Consider the following 26,053-nt stretch of genomic DNA (forward strand, 5'->3'; position numbering starts at 1 on the left):
CGGGGACTCTGCCTCTGAGCCCCAGTCCCAGCCCCGCTCTTTCTCGTTGGCTGATTGTAGACAGCGTCTCCCTCCGTGGCCCACACGGGCCTCGAACTTGCAGTCCTCCTGCGTCAGCCTCCCCAGGCGCTGCCATTTCAGGCACAGGTGCCACCACACCCGGTTTTCTTAATCGGCTTTCCTTTATGGCTCGGCATCACCTAAAAACTAAACCTTAGCCCTGGGCCCTGGTGCACACCTGGAATTCCAGCAACTCGGGAGGCCCAGGCAGGAGGATTGCAAGTTCGAGGTCGGCCTCCATGATTCAGCAAGATTCCGTTTCAAAGTTAATAAAAAAGGGGGGGGGCTGGGATGTGGCTCTGTGGTAGAGTGGCCCTGGGTTCCATATCCCAGGACGGCAAAAACCTATAAATATGTAAATAAAAACTAAATTGACCTAAAACATTCAGATTTTGGAATCCTGTTTTAAAACTACATATGGGGCTGGAGGGTGGCTCAGGGGTAGAGCGCTTGCCCAGCCTGTGGAGGCCTGGGGTTCTGTCCTGCACCACAGAACCCACAGCTAGACAGCAGGACGTAGTGGCGGGTCCCCCCCTCCCCGAGGGGCGACAGTGGCAGGAGCCATGGGCCACTGGGCGCCTTCCCCAGCTGACTTCTCTAGGTCACCTGCTGGCTCCAGACCCCAGGACAGGTAGAGTTCCTCGCAGTGGTGGCGGTTGCCCTGGGAAACAAGACCAGGTCACAGCCCCAGAGCAGGAAATGACAGCCTCAGAAACGGCAAGGACACGAGATCCAGAGTCGGGAAGCCACTGCCCCGTGCCACACAGCATCACAGGAGCCTGCTCTCCTGCACCACGAGGGAGAAGTATGGAGAGAAGCCGGGTCCTGATTCTGGCCCCTCCATCCCGCCCCGCCACTTCCCAGCAGAGCCCCGGGACTCCTGCCTTCCACCCTCCTGGGGCCGGCTCTGCCCAGAGCTCCCTGAGGTCACAGTGTAGGCACGGGCCTCTCCTGGGCCAGTGGGGACATATTAGGAGCCCCTGCCCTTCCCCGAGCTTGGCCCAGCACCCCAGGTGCCGGGGATGCGTGGCTTGAGGCCCCAGCTCTGCTGCAAACCTGGCTCCGTGCCTCGGTTTCCCACCCACAGAGCTTGGGACATGGTGGCTCTTGAGGGACAGTCCTGATGGATGACGTCCCTTCCCAAATAGTGGACTTGCCTGGGAGGCAGATGGCGGGAAAGTCAAAAGGGCGTGGAGTAGATGTGGCCTCCTTGGCAACAGAAGGCAGCCACCGGGCTCCAGGGGAGCCTCTGTCCCCAAGGTCACAGAGTGACAGAGGCCAGCTTTGGTCAGACCCTGCTGTGGGCAGCTGGACCCAGGGGGTTCAAAATCAGGCAAGTACCTGGAGCCGTCTGAGGGGGTGCCTGTCCGTCTGCTTCTCCACAGAGTGGGAGAGAGTCAGGCCCACCATCCAAGACGCGTGGAAACCCAGCAGGTTGGAGCTCCCGTCTCAGCAGATGCAGCTGGGCTGACACAGGACTTGGGGACTTTACCCACTTGGTGGGTCCGTTCGTACCATCTGAGGACCAGTCAGGTGGTCCTTGCTACCCAAGATGCCACGGGGAGGAGACGCGCGGGCGCCAACACTAAAGCCTGCAGCATCTTCAGTCCAACCTGCACCTGGCCTGGGGCCTCAGACCGGGCATCGCAGTCCTGTGGTGCCTGTGCCGTGGGATTGTCACGGGATCGAGTCTGAGGACACCTGCCTGGGATGTGGCATTCGAGGAAGCTGAGACCCAGGGCACAGAGGCGGGGCCGAAATCCCTGCTCTGAGACACGCAGCCACCAGGTGCCAAGCCAGGCCCTGAGACGGACGGGTCGCTGGCCTTTTGGATGCTCTTCCTGTGACACCTCAGCTATGACAGAACCAAAGGTAAGAAAGAGGACGTGGCAGCCCAGGAGTCCTCCTGACCCCAGTGTTTTTGGATTCTAATGGCCAGCAACTGACACATCCAGTCAGTGACGTGGGGCGAGGGCCCTGTGTTTCAGTTCTGAGAAGATGCTGTGCTGTGCGGGTCTCCCTTGGTGGTGGCAGGCGGTGGCTCCAGGCAGTCCCCTGGTGCTCTTTGGCATGACAGTCCCCGTCATGCTCTTTGGCAGTTGGGTCCTCGTGCCTGTGGTGGGGTGGGCAGGGCCACAGGGGGCCCAGGGTGTGCAAGGCAGCAAGGGCCTGGGGGGCGGGGGGGGGTGAGCTGGGCCGTGGCCACTGGGATCAATGTGGCCATTCAATCATGTCAACTGGACAAGGGGGACTTGGGAGGTCACGGTTCTTCGCCCCAAGGAAACAGCCCAGAATCCAGGCTGAGAACAGATCTGAAGTACTCAGACCTGCATTCACGTCCAGCTTTGCCAGGTGCTGGCCTTGTGACCCTGGATAAGTCACTGCCCTGGGCCTCGGTTGACGCACCAGTAGAACAGGCACAGAATCCTAACCACCTCAGTGGACTCAGAGGAGTCCCGGGGATGAGGCCCAGGAACCAGCGGCCCAGGCTGGGCACATGGTAGGTGCTCAGCATAGGCTGGCCGTCAGCTCTGCGGGAGCTCCAGAGGGTCTGATTCTGATGGCCAGGGCAGAAGGACGTCCTGCAGGATGGTGGCCGCGATCTTGAGCAAGCCGTGTCAGGAAGGCGGAGTGTGGAGGGCGTGGGCGGGGCGTGGTGTGGGCGGGGCATACGAGGGGCGTGGTGTAGGCGTGGCATGATGTGGGCGTGGCGTGGGCAGGACTGCTTGTTGGGCTGCGTGTTGGATTAAAAGAGAACTCGGGGCTGTGACAGCCAGACAGTGGCTCTGCATAGGGTTCTGGACACTCAGGGTTAACCGGGGCAAGGTGGCCACACCTGCGCACTGGAGGTGAACTGTTGTCACAGATGCCAATCCTGAACAGCCACAGCGGTCGCCAAGGGGCCCTCACAGCGGGGTCTCGCGTATTGAGCGGCACCACGCATGTCACGGGAAAGGAGGGCGCTCTGGGGACCTCCGCGGGGTGACGACTTGGGGCCTTGCTGTTCTTACTTTTGTTCATCTGTGTTTTCTTTCCAGTGTCCTCGCTGTCTCCCAACGGGGAACGACTTTCTGATATTCCAGCTAAAGACAAGAGCACCCACTACGGAAGCGGTGACCCAGAGCCTAGTCCCTCGGCCCCTCCTGGCAAGTGGTGCCAAGAGACCACCAAAGCCCTGACCAGAACTAGCCGGAGGCCAGGAGGGGCTGGGGAAGGGAGCCAAGGCCCCCACCAACGAGAATGGAAACGCCCCCACAAGGCAGAGGGACCAATGGGCGCCAGGCCACCCTGAAGGCAGGACCCGCCTGGCCACTGATCAGGGGCGCCTCCCAGCGGGCAGCTCGCGGGCAGCGTTCTCTGGGAGAGATCGGGCACGGTCACCGCAGCCCAGTCTCCCAACTACAGACCCGGGCCGGAGCCAGGGAGTTCACAGCATCCTGAGTCTCAGGGGTGGCCGCGGAAACACAGGCGGCAGAGGCAGGAGCAGCTCCACTGCCAATTGTCCCCGACCTGGTGAGAGGGCAGTGGGCTAGGTGCCGACTCTGCAGGGGTCAGGAGGGGCAGCGGCACTGGCTGTGTTGCTGCGGTGAACCTGGGGCCTCCACCTGGGGGGTCTGGACCAGCGAGGGGCACTTCAACCTGGTGGCTCACGTGGCATCTTTCAGCAGACGACAAGGGCGATACTGAGCATTTACCACGCGCCAGGGAGAATCCATGGGTGTCTTCTCTTCCAGTCCTCATGATCCCTCTATAAAGGGGCACTCTTGTCATCCTCGTTTTCTAGCCGGGCTGAGTTGTCCCAGGTCATGAGGCTGTAGGCAGCAGAGCCCGGCAGAACTAAGTGCCCAGCCACCATGGGGGGCTCCTAGTTCAGTGTCCTCAGCCCTGGCTGCACATCAAAACACCAGGGAGCTTAACAGGCTACCAGTGACGGAGTCCCACGGAGACCAGCTAAAGGAGACTAACCAGGGGTGGGCCGGGGTTCCTGGATGTCTTTTGGGCACTCCCCAGTGACTTCAGTGTGCAGGTGACTGAGAACTCTGCAGGAGGCAATGAGGCAGCAAGTGTAACCTCAAAGCCACGTGGCCAGGGGAAGGCGGCAGTGGGCTCATGTGGTGGCCGGTGGTGGCTGAGGTAAGGCCTACCTACAGGCCCTTCACTGGGGCAAGTGGGTGGGGCCAGCCTACTCTAGGGCTGATGTCCTGTCTCTGGGGGGTGGCAAAGAGGCAGGCCCTGGGAGCCTCGGCGCTGCACAACCTCCAGTTCTAAGCTGCTGTGGGCACTGAGGCTGCCTGGGGAGACCCAAATCTTCCTGGCCTCTGACGTTGGGAGACCCGCTGTCAATCAGCATGCTCGCCACCAACAGCTCATCCACATCATGTGGGTAGAAAAACCACCAAGCCTCACACCTACCCTGACCAAGTACATCAAAAAACAGAGGAAATGATGAGCGTGAGCACAGGCAAGAGGAACCGTGTGGTAGGACACCTGCGTGCAGAGCTGGGCCAGGCCAAATGGGGCAGGCTCTGGAGCCAGCCTGACTGACTCTGATGCTGATGAGCTGTGTGACCTTGGACAACTTACTCAACCTCTCTGGGCTTCAGTTTCCTAATCTATAAAATGGGGATGACACTAGTGATTGTGCTCTGAAGTTGGATAGAAAGGAAAAGAAATGATGAAGGTACAGTGCTTAGAACACTGCCTGCTCCACGGGAAGTGCTTAGAATTAGCACTGTCGACGCATTATTTGTTTTGAAGTGCAGGGGCAGGGAGCCCCATGATGCTGGGGCCACCTTTACAAGTCAAGCTGGGTTGGGTGCCTCCCTAGTGCTCCCACATTCCTGGAAGTGACCCTCAGGGCAGGGCTTGGTGCTGGGTGGTGCCCAGCCTCTCCTTGGGCCAGGTCCAACCCAGCTCCCAGCCACCCTCCTTGTGACGGAGCTGGGAAAGGCGCCAGCTGCCCCCTAGCGGCCAAGGGCAGACGCGCACTGAGCCTGGAACCATATCCTGTCACCCCTGTGGCAACCAGCACCAGGGGCCTGCTCCTGAGGAGCAGTTAGCAATGAGCTTGCCACGCCAGTTCTCTCTGTCGGTACCGGGACTGAACCCAGGGCGCTGAACCACTGAGCTCACCCCAGCCCTTTTTTATTTGGAGACAAGGTCCCACTGAGTTGCTTGGGGCCTCGCTATTGCTGAGGCTGCCCTTGAACTTGTGACCCTGCCTGGGCCTCCCCAGTCGCTGGGGTCAGAGGTGTGCACCTCCATGCCTGGTGCTCCAGGGCCTTCTGTGGATCAGCTGCATTGCCTGGGGACTGAGCTCACCCAGGGCCAGGAGGGGCCAGCCAGGGTGGCCAGGGTGCATCCACTCTGCCTGGGGGCTGATCTCAGAAGCTGCGCCTGACTCAGCGGGTGCTGCTGCGGTTCTTCCTGCCCACCACACTGCACTGCTGGGTGCTCGTGACCGGGGGCCAGGAACTTGACATTCCCTGCCAGACAGCAGCTGGGGCTGTGCCAGCGGACAGTGTCCCATGTCGGCGGACACACCCCGTCCCTGTGCAGCAAGGGCCACCTGGGAAACCCACCGTCCCTGAGACACAGCCTGGTGACCAGGCCCCTCTTCCTTCCCTCCTGCGACGCTCCACTGAGCACAGCTGGGGAGCCCAGGGGTCTGCGGAGCCTTGCAAGACTGTCCCGAGTCTGTTACCTCCCCGCAGCCATCTCCTGTCCAAGGCCCCCAGACTGGGGGACGCTGTGCACCACTCACACGGCCAGCCCTAGCCTGGGGCAGGAGGCGGACACCACCAGCTGGCCCCAGGCAAGTCCAGCCAGCTGGCCCCGAGGGCAGGGGGCACAGGCGGCCCATTCCAATGCCTGGAAGGTGCAGACAGCCCACCAGGCCGGAAGGCTTCCTGGAGGAGGCGGAGGGAGACAGAGGAGAGAGGAGGCTCCACACCCCAGCCCCACGTCTGGCCCAGCGCTGGGGTGTCCAAGGGTGAAGGTGTGGCCCGGGCAGATGGATCCATGGGAGCGGGACCCAGGGAGGAGGCCTCAGTGGCTGCTACTGGCCCCTCCTGGCTGGCTGGAGGGGAGGCAGGTGGTGGCCAGCAGAGGCTTCGTGGAGGCTGGAGCCTCCAGTCAAGTCAGGAGCTGGAGGATGCTGTGGGGCTGCCCAGAGGCCGACTGTGGCTCCCGCAGAAATCCAGGGGGGCTCCTCTGCAGAGCGGTGGAGTTGGGGCCCCTCTCAGAGGATGCCCAGGCCTTGACGGACACGTCCCTCCAGGGAGGTGGCCGAGTGGACGGAGACTCCAGGGGCACCGATGCTGGTCTCCCAGCAGTCGAACCCGCAGGCGGCCAGGGCCTGCTTTGTGGCCTCCACCTCGTCCTGCTCCAGATCTGGGGGAGGGAAGGCAGGTCACCATGACAGTTCTCTGCCTGCCACCAAAGAGGACGATCATGCCCCTCGAGGAAAAGGCTGGGGACAGGGTCCTGCCCTGCCGTCCTGGGCCAAAGGCCTGGGCCTCAAGAGGCCACCCCTGTGCTGGCACTCGGAGCCACGCACCCTCCTGGGGGTCACGGAGCGGGCTGTGACGGCCACCCTGCAACCGCAGTGACCTGGGAGGCTGGGGCAGGGTCACAACACAGAGGCCAGCCCTGACAACTTAGCGAGACCCTGGCTTAATATAAAGAGGGGTGGGGGCTGGGGGGTTTGGGGCCCGGGGGGTGGCCAGCGGCTGGGACTGGGGGGCGGGGGACTGGGGGGCTGGGGGCAGGGGCTGGGGCTGGGGTCGTGGCTCAGTGGCAGTGCACTTGCCTCAAAAACATGAGGCACTGGGTTCAATTCTCAGCACTGCATATAAATAAAAAATAAAGGTTCACCCACAACTGAAATAAATAAATGAAACTTAAAAATATAAAAAATAAAAATAAAAAGGGCTGGGGATGGAGCTCAGTGGCAGAGCGCCCCCTGCCCCCCCCAAAAAAAAAACACCAAAAAGTTTAAAAAGGCGCGCGTCCCACGGAGCCCGCCTTGCCACACACTGGCCAGGTGGCGTTTCCTCCCTGGGAATGGGGACAATGACATCTGGATACCTCCAGAGCTCCCGGGAGGCTGAGCTGGAATAACTGCAGATGATGAGCCTGGCCCTGCATCTGGGACCCCACGCACGCTCCACAAGTGTCACTGTCCCCAGCCCTGAACCAGGAGCCGGCATCAGGGGCTCCTGCAGCCCTTCCCAGGGCCCTTCCTCCCCGGAGGCCAAGGAGGAGGAGGAGACCCCTTCGTCTTGTAGCCAAGTCAGGGGTGGGGTGGGGCAGAGAGGCTGACAAGGTGGAGACCCCATTCTCGCTCTTTCTCAGGCCACAGGCAGGAGCAGCCACCGTGAGAGGAGCCCTACCCGGGCCAGCCCCAGCCGGGCTCTCTAACTGCACGATTCTCTTCAAATCTGGGCAACTTGATGCTTTACCATCCGGAAACAAAGGCCCAGAGAGGTTGATTAATTTGCCCAAGGACATACAGCCGAGCTGATATCTATCCCTAGGCCCCTGCCCACCGAGGGAATTCTCCAGGTGAAGCCTGAGCCCTGCCCCGCCCCAGGTACCTGGCCTGAGGAGCGTGATGCCGCAGCCACCGCCGCCTGCCCCCGTGAGCTTGCTGTGCAGTCCATGCGCCGCAGTCACCCGGCAGAGCTGGTCCAGGGAGGCGTGGCCCACGCCCAGGGCATTCAGGTGGTGCTGGTTCATGTCGATGAGCTCCTGGGGAGGAGATCCACTGGTTCCTGCCCGAGGCCGAGGCCCTGCCCACTGATGACCAGCTAAGGCGCTGACTACAGGCACTGCCCCCAAGGACCCCTCCTACCTGCAGGACTTCCCATGGGGCCTGAAAAGAGCGGAGCTCACCCTCCTGTTCTCATCCGGGCCCTGAACAGGACACTCTGACCCTCTCCACCTGCTCAGGGATGGCCATGGGACCCAAGTTGGGTCGACCGGGTTTTCTCTACCTCTTTCCACTGGAGCTGCTAAAGTTAATGACCGTGGGACACGGGCCTTCAGAGTTCTCTGCCTGCCACGTGCCACAGATGGCACGAAAGACAGGTTCCCAACACAGTGTTCCAGCTGCTGGATCAAGCAGTGCCTGAAGCTTTGGTCTCCTCAGTTTGGAGCCAATAAATATCTTTTCTGCTAACACCTGGCTGACATGCATTCCTGTCATTTGCAAGAGGAAAAAGTCACAAGTAATATGCTACCCCGCAGCTGCCTCAGAGACTGAGCAGAATAAGAACTAGGCCGCATCTACTGCAGGGTCATGGCGGGGTGGGGGTGGGGGACAGCTAAATATCTGTCTAGTTTCTTCAATTATGCAAAATAAGATCCCTGTTCTCCAAGGACCCAGCAGTGACATATGGGGCTCCACTGTTTACATTTCACTTGCCAAGCACACACAGCTCGCTGGGTCTATGCTTGGGCTCTGGGGCCTCATCTTGGCCTCTCCTTGGTCGTGTGTCCCTGGGGAGGTCCGTGGCTCTGAGCCTGTCTCCTCCGGGCAACAGGGATCACAGGGGTCTTCTGCTTCACTGCCACCGGTGACTGCGGGGAGTCTTCTGAGAAGAGGCTCCGTCACCACCATCCTGATTCTACCAAGGGGGAAACTGAGGTAGAGCAGTGACCTGCCTAAGGTCACCGTGCCAGCAGGTGCTGACTGAGCGCTACTGCCTGACACGGAGCCCACGACCTGTCGGCCAGTGCCCCTGGGCCTCCCGCCCCCTCTTCTCCAGGGAACCCCGCAGCTCCGCTCGCTGCTCCACCAAGACACCTCCGCTACAGCCACCTGGAGGTGGGGCCCAGCCGGCAGCCTGGGGTCCCCACTCCGTTTCCCACTCGCCCAGCGCTTGTGACACCAGGCAGACAGGCGTGAGGGCCCCGGTGGCAGCCCCTGCACCTCCCACCAGCCCTACTGGCTGCAATGTGAGATGACTCTGTCCCCACCCCCGCGCCTGAGCGCCAGGTGTCACGTGGCCAAGGCAGGTTCCAGACACCTGTCACATTCTGATCAGATATGTCAAACCTGTCAGGGATCAGATGACAGGCTGTGACACAGGAGAACAGCTCGCTGGTTGGAGTGCAAGCTGCCCAGGAGCAGAGCTGCACACTCCAGCGGCTGCCACGGCCCAAAATACACACAGCGTATAATCAGCTCGCGGTTCCTGGCGCTCTTGGGGCCGACGGGTACGTTTGAGCAGTGCTCTGTCATTATTAATTTCCTTCTCAGGGGACTGCTCCTCCTCTCTACGTGGAGGGAATGGAGAGCCAGGAAGGCAAAGGCTGCGGAATTAACAGACTCCCGGAGCCTGGCACGTAGTAGGTGCTCATTAAAGCTCTGCTGAGTGAAGCAATGCATGAGCCAGGCTGGGTGACCCTGGCTCGGTCACTCACTGACTGGATGACCTAGGAGGAAGCCACTTTCTTTAGGCCTCGGGTTTGTCTTTTTGTTCTTTTTCTTTTTTTCAGTACTGGAGATGGAACCAGGGGCACTTTACCACTGAGCCATGTCCCCAGCCCTTTTTAAAGATTTTGAGACAGAGTTTTGAAGTGGCCGAGGCTGGCCTCAAACTTGCACGCCTCTCGCCTCAGCCTCCCGTTTTCACGTCTGTCACACGGGCAATCCGCCCGCCTCACAGGTTGACAGAAGGAGAGCTCATCTGTGAAGGCCCGTCCCCAGAGTCCACCTCTGCTGGGCCAGACGAGCCGTGTCAGGGGAGCAGCCCTTTGACTCACTGAGCTGGTGGCACCAGGCACTGTGCTGGTGTGTCCCCGTGGGACCTCAGGGCCTGTGGCCTCCAGCAGGGAGCGCTCGGGGGCGGGGACTCAGACACCAGCCTGCCCCAAGCAAAGCGGGGTCCCAAGTGGGGGTCATAGGGTTATGCAAATGACAGGGGTGACGACCACAGAACAGCTCTGGAGCCTGCCGGACCCAAAGCCGGTGACACGGGAGTCAGCAGGGACGCAGGACGGAGCCAGGCTGACGGAGCCTGAGGCTGCAGCAGCCGGGGTCTCCCTAGCCCCAGCCCAGGCGGGGCCGGCTGTCCTGCGCCCTGTCCCTCAGGGCGGCCGCAGCTCTTACTTCCAGCAGGAGGTACTGCTCGGGGGCCGGCGCCGAGGCCATCTCTCCCAGCACGCGCTCGCACTCCGCCGATATGGCGTCCACGGAGGTCAGGAGGGGCTCCACGATGTCTGGGAACTGCAGGGAGGACAGGCGGCCGTTGAGGGGCCATCCCGGGTCTGCTTGCTCTCCCTCCAGGCCGCTGTCCACCCTGCCCCAGGCTGCCACGTCAGGAGCGGCTCCGGGCTGCACAGCTCATGTGGCCAACGACCCCCATCACCTGCTTCAGGAATGCCCACCCTGCCTTCCGGCCAGACTGTAAGCACCCACAGCACCTCCTTTTCTGTCTAAACTGCCTCTCCAGGCCTCCCTGCCCCACCTACGCACCCCTCCAAAGCCCATCAGCTAGAAGGACAGCTCCAAATCCAAACATGATTGTGTCCTGCCCTCCCCAAAGCCCACCCAGGAGGGGCGTCAAGAAGCACCTTGATCAGCCTGTTCCTGACACCAGCAACCAGGGCCTTGGTGCTTCGTGGGACCTTGGTGTTGGTGAGCAGGATCTGGAGAGCTGGGATCCTGCAGGGTAGAGAGGAGACAGGATGGAGGAGCTGCACCAGGACAGGCAGTGAACTCCACCCTGATAGACAAGAGGAAGTAGAGGCCTGGGGAGGTGACACTGGATTGGGGGGCACAGAGCTCCTATCCCTGGCCACAGCTGCCTCTCCCCTCCACCCCTGGCTCTTCACTCATGCAGTCATCCATTCAATTTCAGCGGGGCCCCTGTGTGCTGGCCACCTGGGGAAACCCAGCTCATCCTGGGGACCGGGGCAGGGAGGGGAGGAGGTGAAGGTCCATGGAGTCAGCTGCCAAGTGGCTGAGATGAGAGGGGTAAGAATCACCCAGGGCGGAGGCGGGACACACACACACACACACACACACACACACACACACACGACACACAAATATTTCCAGCAGGGGAGTGCCGTGTGCAAAGTCTGGAGGCGGCGGGGGGGGGGCATGCATCTAGGTAGAAGTTCCAAGTGGCCACAGCAGAGGGTGTAAGGGGGGGCTCAGTCACGCGGCCATCAGGGAGCGGAGCAGAGGGTGCTAGGGATTTAGAGACAGCAGCAACAGGACCAGGACGGGTCCTGCTGGCGAGGTGCAGATCCCAAGGTGCAGGGGGTACAGGGTGGCAGGGGTGACATGCACAACAGCTAGCGTGGGTGCAGGTCAAGGGTCTCTTCTCCTAAAGTGTGGGGCCAGACGGGTCTCAGACTCCAGGTTTTCCAGGTTTGGGAATATACACAAACTCCCGATCAGAGAATCGGAAATCCAAAAGGCTGCAAACCTCTGCAGTTTCTAAGCTCAGGGCGGATTCTGGGATCAGGGATGCTCCAACCGTAGCAGCATCACGGAGCTGGTGCGCAGGACGGCAGCAGGAGGCCGGATGCTGAGGACAGCTTCCAGCACAGCAGCCCAGCCCTGCCCGACCTTGGTGGCCCCCAGACCAGTGGCCAAGCACCAAATGGCTGCGGTTACAGGGAGTCCATCTCCCCCTGGGCTACCCAGGGAAGGGAACGGATGTGCCCAGCAAGACCCCTAGACCCTCCTGAGCCCCGACTACTCTGTAGGGCACTGTCCGCGGGGGCCTAGCCGCCCCCTTTTTGGAGACGGAGGGCAGAGCCTCAGGACGAATAGTGGCAGAGCCGGCTGCAGGAACGGGGACCCACGACACCGTGGTTCACGGCTTCACAGTTCCAGATTGGAAACCCACGGGGCTGGGAAAGGCTGCCGGGACGGCTCTATCTCACCGCCAGGAGCCCATGAAATTAATATCGATCCCAGCCCCAGGCTGGCTCGCTTGGTAGTTGTTGTTTTTTTAACTTTACAAAAGATGAACATTCTATTTGGCTTTTCTCTTCCCTTTAAAGACAAGTCATTGCTCAAAAGGGCAGCTCCTGAAGGCGTGGTGACCCACAGGCGGTGCGTTTCCCAGGGAGAAGCTCCCGCTGATGGGGCGCCAGGGCTCCGCTGCACGACCCCGGGATCAAGGTGGAGCCTGGCCTCCCGGCCCCTTAGGGGACCTGCCATCTGTTCACTGCAGTGCCCTGCAGCCAGCAGCAAAGGTCCCCGCTCTGTCCCCGCCCACGGGAACTCATCCTTCTCAGAGTCCTCTGCCAAGGGGCTGCCAGCCCGCGAACCCGGCGGCCATGGCTCAGGGCTCTGCCCTGGAAGCGCTTCGGCAATGTGGGCCTGGCCGCCCCCAGCCCCGCCTCCTCCGTCCCCTGGCCCCCTGGCTGTCCCCTGGCTGTCCTCTGCCTCAGGGGCAGGCACTGGCATTCACTCTGCAGAGCCTCGCTGCCCTGCAGCCCTGCGGCTCACTCTTCAGCCCCCGAAGCCCTGTCCACTGTGCTCCCAGAGGCCCCTCCAGCCCCAGGACAGCATCCCATCAGCCCCTCGGCTCTAGTTCCTGGCCCAGCTTCGTGTCCTCCGGGCGCTGGGGACTGCCCCACAAGCCCTTTGGAACATTCTACTTGGTGGCTGTCTCCTCCCAAGGTGACGCCCAGGGAGGCAGTTCCCTCGAGGCCACAGTGCTCAGCACTAGCAGGCGCTGGGTGACACTGGGGGAAGGGCGGGTCTGTGTGCTCAGCAGTTGGGCACTTTAGGATGGCACTTCTGACATGCAAGTGACAGATGGGCCTCAGAAGAGTGACTTCCTAGGGCACCGGCTGCCGGGGACACAGCTGGGCGCACACCCAGGCCTGGACCCCACAGCCTCTCTGTCATGGCTCAGCTGACCGGTGCCCTGTCCCCGTGGCACCTGCAGGGGGGTGTCCATCTGTGGGGCAGGTCCCATGCTTAGGTACAACTGGCTCTCAGGAACCAGGTGAATGAAAGGCCACCGCCCCGAGGGCCATCTGCAGCTGAGCCGCAGCTCCGAGCCCTCGGCTGCCTTTGCTCTGACCACGACAGCCATGGCTGCCTCCGCCTGTCCCCGTGGCTCCTGAGGGCAGGGGCCGACACTCAGTCCACCGACTCTGGCCAGGGCAGAGGCCTGGACTTGCTGCCCAGCTGCAGAGAAGACTTCCTGAGTAAAGAAGGAAGGGACACAGAAGGACCCGGAGGCAGCAGCAAGGTCCCTGGGACACGCTGCTGCCCAACTCGGAGGGTCAGAGCCCCCCGCTTGCCACCCGTCTGGGCCCGGGCACCTGGCGCCTCACCGGGGTGCCCACAGAACGCAGGGTGTTGAACTGTGACCTCGCACCTGGGTTCCAGTGGCTCCAGAGGGAGGAGAAAGGCCCAGGAAACAGGTGAATCGCCAATGTCCCCTCTGTCAGCGCCTCTCTCAAGCCTCCCAGAAGTGGGCTTCAGTCCTGCCTTGGCCTGTGCCCCGTCATGGAACCCTCGCTGTCCCATAGAAGGCTTTCTGTCTGTCTGTCCATCCCCCATTCAGACTATTTTGCCAGGCCCCAGGACTGGTCACCAGGGCACGGGGAGAGTCCCAACCTTTGTTTACTAAATGGACAGACAAACCCGCAGCCAGGGGTCTGTGGGAACGGCTGCCTTCTGGAAGGTGGGCGGGACGGCCACGCGTGGCCATCTACGAGCTAAGGGTCCAGAGCCAGGCCTTCCTCGCTGCACCCAGGGGCACTGCCAGCCAGTATGAGGCCACGCAGGGGTGGGAGCGCAGCTGATCAGACGCAGCACCCCCCACAGCGTGGCCCAGAGAAGGACGCAGCCGAGCCCCTGCCCAGTTACCTGTCCAAGGACGAGATCTTCCCCTGCTGGTAGCGGAGGGCTCCCCCTGGGGAAGAAGCCAGCGTCAGAGCTCGAGGGAGAGCTGCCCGTGCCCCAGGCTGGCCCCCCAGGGGACCAGCAAAGCAGGACAGCTGGTCACCCCAGCCCAGCGGCAAGTGGGCCAGGAGGCAGGAAGGCCTGCGGGCACTCCAGGAGCCCCCTCCTCCTCCACGTCACCCAGTGTGGCTCCACGAGCCACCCAGCAGAGCCGGAGCCTGGGCCTTGGCATCTAGGCCTGGAGAGAGGGCACCCAGCCTGCTCCCCACAGGGGTGGCCGCCCGGCCCCACCAGCCTCTGAGGGAGAATACGAGGCAGGCGGGAAGCGCCATCTTGATCAGAACCCGCGGACCCTGCACCTCCCAAGCTGGGAACGCAGGGAGACTCCACGAAGAGCAAGGAGGCAGCCCAGGGCCACCTACCCCACGTGCTGACGGCGTTGTCCACTCCCGAGGGGTTCCCGTGGATCACCCTCTCCCCCTGGAAGGCCCACTTGTTGATGAGCTGCAGGTTCTCCTCGGACCACCTGGGGACACAGAAACACACCTTCAGCAGGTGGTGGTCAGTGGGGACCAGGGTGACCTCGGGCAGCAGAGGGCCGGAGCAGTGGCCCGTGCAGGGTGGAGCACGAGAGGCGCAGGGCTTGGGCCCCAAACCAGGAAGAAGAGCCAACGGCACTGACCGCTCAGCTCGAGAGCAGACGGAACCTCCTGTCCCTTCCCTTGGAAGCTGCCCGGCGCAGTGGCGAAGCCCGGCTGGGGGTCCCCACAGTGCCACTTTCTAGCTGAGTGACTCTGGGCCAGCTGCTGACTGCTCTGCTCCTTGGCTCCCTCAGTGGAAGAAGCCCAGCTCCACCCTCCCTGGGGCTGTGGACCTGTGTGGCCAAGGCTGGCACAGTGCCCTGCAAGATGTCCACACACAGTGGGCGGTCACCGTCACGGCGGAGACCTCTGCCTGCTCCTGAGCCGAGCTGGAGCTCAGGAAGAGCTGCAGGGAGAGGACTCACGCCCCGCGAGCAGGCAAACCAGCCACCGCCAACCCCACCCAGAGGGCCCTGGGGGGCCAGGCTGGCACCCGCCGTCTCTGAACCTCCCCAAAGCACCAGCAGCCCTCCACAGAGTGGGCGAGGGCTCAGTCCCTGCCCATGTGGACAGACCCCAAGCACCACATGGGGACGGGAGAGGGAGCAGTCCTGACCCCAGGCTTCCTCCCTGCCGATTCCCTTCCCCACGGAACGGCAGCAGCCAAGGGCGGTTGTGCAGCCTCTGTGAAGGGCCTGGCTCAGGGCAGGGCGGGGGCTGATGCAGCGAGCTGGCCAGAACTCAGAGTCCCTCACAACTGCTCCAGCTCTTGCCCCAACTTCTCCGTGATTTGGGAAGAACCCATGAGTCCCTGCATGTACCTAGGGGACAGTAGGTGCTCCCCAAAACACACCAGCAGGGATCACAGCTCCTGATGCCCTCAAACCCAGTTCAAGGGCTGGGGACGTGGCCAGTGGGACAGCACTTGCCTTGCGTTTGCTGGAGAGCCCTGGCTGAGTCGATTATCCCCTCTGAGCTGGGTGCGATGGCACGCACCTGTCATGCCAGCAACCTGGGACTCGGGAGGCTGAGGCAGGAGGATCACAAGTTTGAGGCCAGCCTCATCAACCTAGCGAGGCCCTAAGCAAGACCCTGCCTCAAAACTAAGAAAGGACTGGGGCCAGGCACAGTGGCACACACCTGTAACCCCAGTGGCTTGGGAAGCTAAGATAGGAAGATCACAGTTCAAGGCCAGCCTCAGCAACTTAGCACAGCCCTAAGCAAAAAGGACTGGGGATGTTGCTAAGTAGTAAAGAGCCTCTGGGTTCAATCCCCAGTACCCCCCACAAGATGTGTATGTGTATCTGTATATATGTGTGTGTGCATTTATAGCCACCTATATACGTATCTCCCTCCGGAGTCTACCTACACATATGTATGTACACGCATCTCCCGAGTCTCCTTCCTCACCTGCCAAGTGAGGATTCATGTGCCTCATGCGCTGGTTGTGGCTCTGGCTCAAGATGAGCTCACACTGGTCAATACCACTGAGTACCAAGTACTGAGGATTGTGCTCAGTGCCTTCTCAGATGGACCAGCTCCTGCCTTCCTCTCAGTAACCCTGCAGGGAAGCCACCACTATGATCCCCTTTCCCCAGAAGGGAAACAGGCTCAGACGGGCAGAATGTCCTCTCCAAGATGGCAGAGTGCCTGTTGCTACTCCAGACCACCCCTGCCAACTCGGAGCCTGAGCCCTGCGCCATGAAACTCTATGGTGCTGAGATCCGCTCGCTCACCCTTTCGTATTTATTGAGCAACTAGTAATAGACCCATAACTAAGTTCACTGCCAGGAGCTAAAAGAGACATGGCTGCCAACTTCCTAGAGCCTGGAACGTGATGGTTACAAGGAGCTGTAAGCAATTGATTTTTAGTCACAGACGAGTCACATTGCAATATTTACCTCCCAAATGAGCCCTTAGATAAGCGCAATGCAGGCTCAATAGAGCGCACCTCACGACAAATGGGGGCGGAGGGCAGCCAGACAGAGGCAGGGGACGGCACCCCAGCCAGAGGGCCCTGCTGGAGCCACGCCTGGGACTGGGCCAGGGACTGAGGGGCAGCAGCTGCCTGGAAAGCAGCAGGGATGGAGAAGGACGGGAGCTGGCGGCTGACCTCCCTCAGAGGCTGGCCCTCTGGGCACCATGGGCCTCCCCTCCTCCCCTCCACTGCAGGCCCTGCCCCAGGGGCCCAGCCTCAAGGCTCCAGAGAGAACTGGGCCTGTCCTTCAGACAGGAGAAGCCAGGGTGCAGGTGGGGCGGGGCAATGACAGGTCCTCAGAGGCGCTGCAGGAAAGGCCAAAGGCTGCCTGAGAGAGCACACGCATGCCTGTGTCACTCACACACACAGCCACCTCTGCCGGACTGCTGGCCTGCATGTGGCCAGGGACCCGGGAACCGGCCTTCACTGATCTGGTTATGGCCAGCAATTATCACAGGATGGCCAAATGCCAAGGACAGAAGACCCCACAAGGGAGCCTCGGGTCCCGTCCCTGACTTCCAGAGGAGGGAAGGGAGCCCCAGAGAGGAGTCACCCCGGCTACGCGGCCAGTTCACAGGCAGAGCCCCGACACCCTGGAGAACAGCGCTGCCCAGAGGCGCCATGCCTTCTCCTGCAGATTTCTCCCTTGACCCATGACGGCTGCTGCCCTGTCCCCACCCAGGGAACCCTTCAGACGGACTCCAGCTCCACGGGGGCTGTAAGGACTCAAGTGACCTGGGGCTCCAGCTGGATTCAGTTGACTTCAACCTGCACGTCTCAGGGAGGGGACAACTGGATGGGACAGCAGCCTTGCCAGGCGCCTCCAGGGCTGGGGGACAGAAACCGGCCTCTCTGTGCCAGAGAGAAAAACTCGACCAGAACAAACTCAGGCAGAGGACAGAGTCTGCAGCCACAGGGAGCCCTCGTGTCCTTGGGCCTCGCTCCTCCCTGTGGCCTGCTGAGGGCCGCGAGGTGCGGAGGCACTTGGGGGGGGTGACACTTCCTCCACTGGACGCCCCGCGCACCTGGAGGAACCAGCCCAGCCCAGCAGTCCACCTGACGGTCACGGCGGCCAGCAACACATGGCCGGTGCCCTGAGTCCCCAGCTGGGCGGGTCCCCAAGCCACATGGGCCCAGGGGACGCCCCACGATGAAGCTGCGGGGACTCTGGGGCCTTTTCCACAACCCACGAGGCCAGGACGAGGCCACGGCCGCTGAGCTTGGGTGGTGTCTCAAGGGGCCTTTCCAGGTGACGGAAGAGGTGCCCCACCAGTGAGGCCAGGCCACAGCCCCCGGAGGCGAGGACACGAGCAGATGCCCCCCCGGCAGCTGCCTCCTGATCTGCTCGGGCACATAACGCCTTTCTGCATAACCAACTGCCTCAACCACACTGTGACCCGGGGGCACTCTCGTCACCAGGCAGAGTGACCAGGCCCAGCCCTCGGGAAGTGAGTCAGAAGTGAGAGGGTCCGTCCGACCTGTGGCCACCAACACCTGACTCGAGCTCTTTCCACCACGCACACAGGCCCTCAAAGGGCCCAGAGGGGGCGAGGGTGGGCGCAGAAGTGGCTCAGCACAGGGGTGAAGGCTCAGACTCTGGGTTCAGACAGCCGGGGCTCCAATCCCACTCTGCTGCCTCTAGTTGTGGGGACCCTGCTTGGTCTCTGTGGGCCTCAGCTTCGTCACCTGTGAAGTGCCCATGACACCTCGAGCCACAGAGGGTGGTGACGAGGTCCTGAGGAGGCTCCTTGTGAAAGCCTGGCACCCAGGAAGGACGCGGACCACGGTTACCTGCTGGTGAGCGTGCTGTCCTCCAGCGGGTTGGGGATGTCCTCACATGCGGTCAGCAGGGCAGCCGCCAGACACACCGAGTACGCGGCGCTGGAGCCCAGGCCGGCTCCGGTGGGCAGCTCCGACCACACTGTGATGTCCAGGCTCGGCAGGGCCCTGCAACAGGCCGGTGCAAAGTGGGACCCTCGTACAAGGATGGCGAGGTGCCAAGGCTGAGTCTAGGGCCGGGGACCAGGTTCAGACTCTGCGTCTAGCCCAGTTTTCTGAAGTCAGGAGGGTTTCCTGACCCCAGAGCCTTCCCGGTTGGATGGCGGATGCTCCTGGTGGACCAGACAACAGGGAAACAGGTACCAGGTCCACTCAGCCACTGCACTGTCCACCCAGAGCTGTCCCTCAGGTCCTCCTGACCACCAAGCCCCCTACGACGGCCCTCCTGCCCCCTCCTGCTAGGCCTCACCCCCCTGCTCTTGGCCCCAGCTGGGCCTGTGCCACTGATGCCCTCATACCTCTTCCTGCCCCCGAGACCCCGACCCATCCTTCAAGACCCTCTCAGATGTCACTTCCATTGTGACCCTTCTGGACCACCACAGGGCCACTCCGAGCTGCCCTCCAGGACCCCCACAGGTGGCCTTCCCCATGTCACCTCATTGTGGCACACCTGGCGGCACGCTCCCAGGGAGGCCTGTCCCCCGAGAGCTCTCCCCAACACGTGCAGCCAGGTCTGCTGTGGATCGCCACGAAGTTTGGACTCACACATCTTAAGTGTACCCCAAGCGACACCTATCAACCTCATGCTCGGTAATTGCCATTAAAGCATCTGCCACATATAAAAATGACAAAGGAGCCTTCTCAGATCCACCTGCCGCCCCTCCTCAGGGTGGGAGGTTTTGAAAGACTCCCACCTACTCAAGGACACGCCCCTCCCAAGCTGGAAACCCCTGCACTAAGCTGGGCCAGCCGCCAGCCTGTCATCCAGAGGCTCCAGAGGCTGGGGCCAGAGGATCACAATTCCAAGGTCAGCCTCCGCAAAAGCGAGGCACTAAGCAACTTAGTGAGACTCTGTTTCTAAATAAAAAATAAAAAGGGCTGGGGATGTGGCTCAGTGGTTAAGCACCCCTGGGTTTAAGACCCAGTACCCAAAAAAAAAAAAAATCCCTGCATGAGACAGCAAGTGTTGGCATTTACGAATGTGTCCTTGGCACAAGGGATGCCGAGCCAGACTATGAGCCAGAAGTTGAGCCGGTATTTGCTACTCGCTGTGTTCTGCATTAAAAAAAAAAAAAAAACTGTATCCTCACTGTGTGCCAGGCACAGTGCTAAGTCCATTTTATGTGGATTTTTAAAAATATTTTTCAATGGTCGATGGACCTTTATTTTATTCATTTATTCACATGCAGTGCTGAGGCTGGAACCCAGTGCCTCAAACATGCAAGGCAAGCGCTCTGCCCCTGAGCCCCAGCCCAGCCCTGATGGGTTTCCAACCTCCCTGTTTTCTGTGGGATTCTCCACAACAGAGCACTGAGGAGTTCCTGGCCAGGCTGTGCGCCAAGCACTTCAGAGAAACCCAGCCACAACAACCAGCAGCAGGTCCTCTGCCACACCCACTGTGCGCACAGGGAAGCTCTGGGGACGAGCAAGCGGCGCGCGGCAGGAGCTTGAACCTACGCTGTCTGCCTGTGGAGTGTGTCATCGCCTAACAGTACTGTCACCCACGGGAGCTGGCTTCCCTACATCTCAGGGTAAGAGGGGAAGGGACGCAGGGTCTGCTCTGCTGACCAGTTTCCCTGGAGCAATAAGATGTGGACCCTTAGCCGAGCCACGGAGAGGCCACCTGGGGACCCGAGAAGGGGCTTTGGCGCTGGCCTCGCAGACTGAAGAGAACAGGGAGGGACATGTGGGGTGGAGCAGGCAAAAGGGGGACTGTGTCCTTATGTCCCTGAGTTTCGGCTTCCCCGGGTGTAAACCGGGTAGCGCCCTGTCCTCGGGCTGTCATCTACAGAGCATCTGGAGGGCGCTGGCACAGGTGAGACAGCCGATGCTGCCCCCCAGAGACCGAGCCTTCCCCAGCAGGGTGTGACGGGAACCTGCCGCCTCCCTCCCCACCGCGCACCTCTGCCTCCGACAGATGGCCAGGTACAGGTACAGGAAGGCCAGCACCGCCAGGGGCTCGGTGGTGGCCCAGTTCTCAGGGAAGTCTGCCACCTCCTTCAGCTTCTCCACTTGCTCTGCGATGGGCACCGTGACGTCATCTTGCTCTGTCAGACACAAACACAAGTGGGCCAGGGGCCTCACAGGCCTTTATAAACAACATACAAGTGGTCACTGGAAGCAGATAGGGACAGACATGTCCCAGCAGCAGAGCCGAGTCTACCCACTGGCCTGGAGCCTCGGGAGTGGGCAGGCTTGGGAATGGTTCCCAATGTGCCATCCACTTGCTGTGTGGCCTTGAGCCCGTGACTTACCTTCTCTGTACCTCAGTTGCTCTCAAGGGACCTCGTCAGAGGTTGCCATGGAGATAAAGTGGGGAAAGGTGTTGTAAAATTCTGAGCTCAGTGTGGGTTGGGCAAGAGGGAAAGGTGGGATTGTAGGTTTTTCCCAGTGACAGGTGGGAGCCTGGGCCACCTGTCTGTGAGACGGAGGAGGCTGAGCGAGTCTGACCAGTTCATCTTTACAGACCGCTCCCTGGGCCTCAGGCCAAGTTCGCAGGCAGTCTGAAATGGAGTTGGATGTGCCAGTGCTGGGAAACTTTGGGCACCTATTAAGTCTTGGCACAGGTGTGACAGAGACCTAGACACTGCAGACTTCTGCACAGAGCTGCGACAGGCTTAGAATTCAGGGAGACTGGATCTGAGTCCTCTCTATAGCGCTGACACGTGGGGTAGCTCAGGCCATGGGACCTCCATACTCCAATCCTCACGTCCATATAATGGGCATGAATAACACCACCCACTTCCAGGAGAGCTGGAGACTTCCAGGACTTCCCAAGGTGGCAGAGGCTTGCAACCTCTTAGACATGAATCCGAAGGGCTCAGACTCCTGTGTTTCCTTCTGAAGTCAATGGACAGCCCTGACCTACCCACGGAGCTCAGCAGCACGGCCTCCAGCCCCGCTGGAGTTCACAGTCACCCCAACCCTGTTCACGGGGGCCTGGGAGGTGAAGTGACCTGCCAGGCTCACCTAGGAAGTCCGAGAGGTACCACTCCAGGCTGCTGCCACCTCATGCTACTGATTTACCAAAGCAGCATCGGGTTCTCAGGGAATATGTCTGCCCTGGCTGGGTGGCCCTGGGCTCCAGAGAAGGCAAGTCCCAGGTGCCATCTTCTGAGGCAAGCTCCAAGGCAGTGGCACTTAACTGAGGGTGTCCCTGGTATCACTCAGGGAACCCCTTTCAAAATACACACGCAGCCCGTACCACCACGAACAACTCTCAAAAGGAGACGCACAGGGCCAGGAAGCCATCTGTACTGGTAAAAAACATAGTAAGCATGTCCTCCCGTGATTCCAAGGCATGACAGTTTAAAATGGCTGCTGTAAGATTTTTTATTTCTATTTTTTTAATTTTTGGTGGTGCTGACTGAACCCAGAGCCCTACCACTGAGCTACTCACAGCCTGAAGACTCCCAACTCTATCCCCTCTCCTATGGGAGCAGTTGTGGCTCCTCAGGGTTCAAGTACAGTCTGGGAGAAAGCCCTGGGGATTCTCATTTGCCCAAGGCTTGCTGAGGAGCATTGCGGCCACAATGAGACATCGGCCCAAAGGGAGATGCGGAGGGAGAAGAGAGACTAGCTCCAGCTCTGGGCAGGTGGCAGCTCCCCTGACCGAGGAAAACAAGCCACTACCCGCTAGCTTGTGGGTGGACACAGCCTTCTCCATCGTCAAGAGCAACACTCTTGCTTACTGGCATGGAAAGATGATCCTGCTACACTGAAGGGAAAACCCACACATTCCAGAAAAGTGGATAATGGACTGACCCATTTTTTTTTAAATACTTTTTTTTAGTTGTCGATGGACCTTTTATTTATTTATATGTGGTGCTGAGGATCCAACCCAATGCCTCACACATGCTAAGCAAGCACTTTACCACAGAGCCACAACCCCAGGCAAGACTCACCCAATTTTGGTAAAAAACAAGGTCTCTCTCTCTCTCTCTCTCTCTCTCTCTCTCTCTCCATCAATCTAAATATTTCAATATCAACAAAAAATAACTCAGAAGGATTAATACCAAATTGATTAGAGTGGTTACTGGGAAAGAGAAAAGCAATAATGGGTGAATTTTTTTGTCATCTGTCATTTGTTAATTAGGAGCATGAGCTTTGGGTTCAGACAGAGCTGGGTTCACTATTATGAATAAACACAAGTTACTTTCATTGTTAATACTTTGTTCTTCTTTTTGCACTGTGGTTTGAGCTCGCGGCCTCATGCATGCTAAACACACGGTGCGCCACTGAGCTACACTCAGTCCTAGTTTTAAGAATTTTAAACTGCCAGCCATGGTGGTGCAATCCACTCCTGTAATCCCAGCCACTTGGGAGGCTGAGGCAGGAGGACTGCAAGTTCAAAGCCAGCCTCAGCAACTTAGCAAGACCCTATCTCAAAATAAAAAATAAAAATGGGCTGGGGAGGTGGCTCAGTGATTAAGCACCTATGGGTTCAATCCCTCTTACCAAAAAAAAAAAAAAAAATTAACACATAAAATGCCCACACATTCATCTTCCTTGTTGAAAGCCACATTATAGAAGGCTCTTTCTGTCTACTCCCAACCCCTAGGATCCTCCCAGGGGTCAGCTTGATGTCTGTTACCTCACACATTTTTCTATCCCTTTTTCTTTCCCTGCAGTACTGGGGATTGAGCCCAGGGCCTTGCATATACTAGGCAAGCTCTACACTGAGTTACACCCCTAGCCCTCTTTTTACTTTATTTTGAGGCAGGGCCTCCCTAAGTTGCCCAGGCTGGCCTTGAACCTGCAGCACTTCTGCCTTAGTCTTCTGAGTAGTTGGAGTGCACCACCATGGTCAATGTGTTTCTATGCATTCGCACACTGACTCTCCCATAAGTGTGCATGGATGCTATTTTACATCCTGTGTTTTTTTACTGAACAGTAGGCCTTGATAATATACCCACGATAGCCCACAGATATCTGGTGCATAGTTTTACACTTTTAAATTAAGACAACATACTGAATAAGTGAAGCTAATTGTACGGGGTCAGAATAGAAAATACCCCTGGAATGGCTTGCTTCTGGCTCCCTCTGGAACAGCCGGAACCCACCTAGGGGCCTTCTCTCCCCCTCTCCAGGGCCCAGGCTCTCTCACATCTGGGGCTTGCACTTACCCATGAAGCTTGTGTCCAACAGCTGAAGCCTGGCCACATCCCAGGCCTGTGCGACCCCGATGTTTGGTAAGTTGAGGCTTACTTTCCCATTGCTTTGGGGTTGAAGCCGGAGGAATGTTCTCAAGTTCAAGGCCACTGCCAGTGCTACCTGTATAGTAAAGGGCAAGAGTAGTTAGCCTGAGGGTGGGCGGGGAGGGGACCAGAGTCAATATACTGGGAAGTGAGGGCAAATACCAGCACACAGGCCACTTCCACCTATGCCCTGGCAGACCTGGGGATCAGCTTTGCCCTGCTGTCCCACTGACCCTGGGCACAGCCACTACCACTGAATTAGGAGTTTCTTTCCACTTATATCTGCCTTTTCCATGGAAAGCTTCAGAGGTTCTCAACACCAAGGAATTTTGCTTCCCCATGATCTCGACATTCTCGAAGAGAAATATAAATAAGAACATAAAGAATGGCCCTTGGAATGAACGAGTGGATGAGCATGAGCTTTGGGTTCAGACAGAGCTGATTCACTACAACATTCACCAGGGTGTGGGGAGCTTGGTCAGGGTATTGATTTTCTAAGCCTGAGCTTCTCCATCTGTAAATAGGAAACAAAGGAATGTCCCTCCAGAGACAGGTGCAAAGGTTCAATGAGCTGATACATGTTTCTGACTTGTTTGCTGGATCATTTTTCCAACTCCTAAACATGGCAGCGCCCCTGTGCTCAGTCCTCAAACATCTTCTCCTGTCCATCAGCTCATTTCCGAAGTAATTTCATTCCACATGCAGGGGTCTACATATATCATCTTTTGCTGTCTTACTGAGTGAGGCCAGGGAAGCTCTTCAGTGGGCATAAGATCTGTCTTTGCCTCATCTGGCCGGGGAGAAATGAGCCTCCTCTCTGATCTGCTCCCAAGCTAAGCCTCAGAGCCTTGCTTCACCTTCTTGCCGGATCAGTGTCAAGGAGAAGTGAGATCCAATCCTTGAAAGCTCTGGGGGATTTTTACCTTGCCATGGACCACAGCATGTTCTCCATGAAGGATGACTTTCCCTGGAGAAGACACCAGTAGGACTTCGGACAACATGGCTCTTGGGAATCCTGAAAGGGAAAGCCAGAGAGAGGAACAAAGGTGCCTAGATGTCAGGACAGCAGGAAGAGATCTCAGAGGAAGCCCATATTAAGCACATCTCTGTAACAACCACAACAGCATAAAGAATACTTGCTACATACCTGAAAGTAGTGCAGTAATACGGTCAACTGGACAAATGAGAAAGACAAGAGTTCAAATGCCAGCTCTTCTACTCCCCAGTGATATATCATCTTTGCTAACTCACTTAAATGGCTATGAACTTTATATAGAGACAATAATGTAACCTACCTCAACACATCATTGGGAAAGTTAAGTTAATCTAAAGAAAATAGAATTGTCTGGCATACTGTTATCACTTGATTACTGAGAGCTAATTATTACTAGTTTGTTCTTTTATTATGATTACTATTGAAGGCAGAAATTCACATGAAGGTTGGGAGGGTAGGTCAGTGGTAGAACACCTTCCTAGCATGAGCAGTGAGCAAGGCCCTATGTTTGATTCCCAACAAGAAAGAGGGGGTCAGGCAGAAGAGGGAGATGGGGAAGGGAAGGATTGAAGAAGGAAGAGGGAAAAAGGGAGAGAGAGGAGGAGGAGATTGATTCCCATGAAATCGTGGACGAAAAAGAACTCTTCCCTGGACATTGAGGCTGTTTCCAAGGTGTCACAATTATAAACATGGTTGCAGGAAACACCCGTCCTGCCCCGTTTTGCACACTTCAGCGGAGATTTCTGCAACAAGTGCAGCCAGTGCCTTGCTGCGTCTCCGGGTGTGCAGCATTTTACACTTTTACAAATAATGCAAAATTACCCTTCGCTTAAGGCTTTCCGAGAACCGCCTTGTTTATTCCCCGAAGACCTCAGTCGCACTGGGAGCCAGGAACCCGGCAATCCCTGCTCTTAGGGAGGGGGACAGCCAGATTTGAGGCTGCCCACACCTCAGGACGGACTCTCGGAGTTGGGGAAACTGAGCCAACGAAGGGGCCGTCTTTGGCCTCGGATCTCGCGCCATCCGGTCGTGAGACCCCTGCGTCTCACCTGCTGCCGCCGCCGCCCCTTCGCTCCGGAGCCTGATCTACTGCTCCGGGTCTCCTCCATCCCCAAGAGCTAGTGCCCCGCGGGAGGCGGCCTCTATTTTCCGTCCAGCCAATCAGAGCAGGCAAGCAGGGAACCCCTTCACGAATTGGCTTGCATTGGCCAATAGGGATCGCAACCAAGCCGTCAAGGGTTTTCCCGCCCCTCTCCTTAGGCGAACCAATGGAAAACAAGTCCTTTAGGAGGGTCCCGCCCTGGTCCGAGAGCCGCGAACCAATGGGAAACGGCATCTGAGCGGTGGCGCGGC

The 26,053-nt window shown here is 59.0% G+C and overlaps 1 protein-coding gene across 4 annotated transcripts; it reads right to left on the reverse strand.

Moving 5' to 3' along the window:
- Window positions 1–5,140: 5,140 nt before the first annotated feature.
- Window positions 5,141–25,870, reverse strand: Mvk (mevalonate kinase). Of its 4 annotated transcripts, none has more exons than XM_013365094.4 (12): window positions 25,750–25,842; window positions 24,854–24,880; window positions 24,630–24,721; window positions 23,635–23,782; window positions 20,412–20,556; window positions 18,302–18,457; window positions 14,374–14,477; window positions 13,916–13,961; window positions 10,642–10,732; window positions 10,178–10,294; window positions 7,659–7,812; window positions 5,141–6,453 (listed from the first exon to the last, which is right to left on the reverse strand). In XM_013365094.4, exons 3-12 carry the CDS (start codon window positions 24,705–24,707, stop codon window positions 6,302–6,304), a joined length of 1,191 nt encoding a protein of 396 aa, XP_013220548.2. In that variant the 5' UTR covers window positions 24,708–24,721; window positions 24,854–24,880; window positions 25,750–25,842; the 3' UTR covers window positions 5,141–6,301. The 4 variants fall into 4 exon arrangements, with proteins under 4 accessions (XP_013220548.2, XP_021575691.2, XP_021575692.2 ...); XM_021720016.3 differs by lacking the exon at window positions 25,750–25,842 and adding an exon at window positions 25,523–25,737; XM_021720017.3 differs by lacking the exon at window positions 24,854–24,880 and having other exon boundaries at window positions 25,750–25,870.
- Between the last annotated feature and the right edge of the window lie 183 nt (window positions 25,871–26,053).

The sequence above is a fragment of the Ictidomys tridecemlineatus genome, chromosome 2 (assembly GCF_052094955.1).
Source record: "Ictidomys tridecemlineatus isolate mIctTri1 chromosome 2, mIctTri1.hap1, whole genome shotgun sequence".
In the NCBI taxonomy this organism is placed as follows: domain Eukaryota; kingdom Metazoa; phylum Chordata; class Mammalia; order Rodentia; family Sciuridae; genus Ictidomys; species Ictidomys tridecemlineatus.

Coding starts and splice junctions, on each gene's coding strand:
- Mvk (XM_021720017.3), bottom strand. CDS start 24,707: ATGTTGTCCGAAGTCCTACTGGTGTCTTCTCCAGGGAAAGTCATCCTT. Junction 10,733..13,915: donor AAGATCTCGTCCTTGGACAG/GTAACTGGGCAG, acceptor TCTACCCTGCAG/GATCCCAGCTCTCCAGATCC. Junction 6,454..7,658: donor CATCACGCTCCTCAGGCCAG/GTACCTGGGGCG, acceptor TCCCTCCCCCAG/ATCTGGAGCAGGACGAGGTG.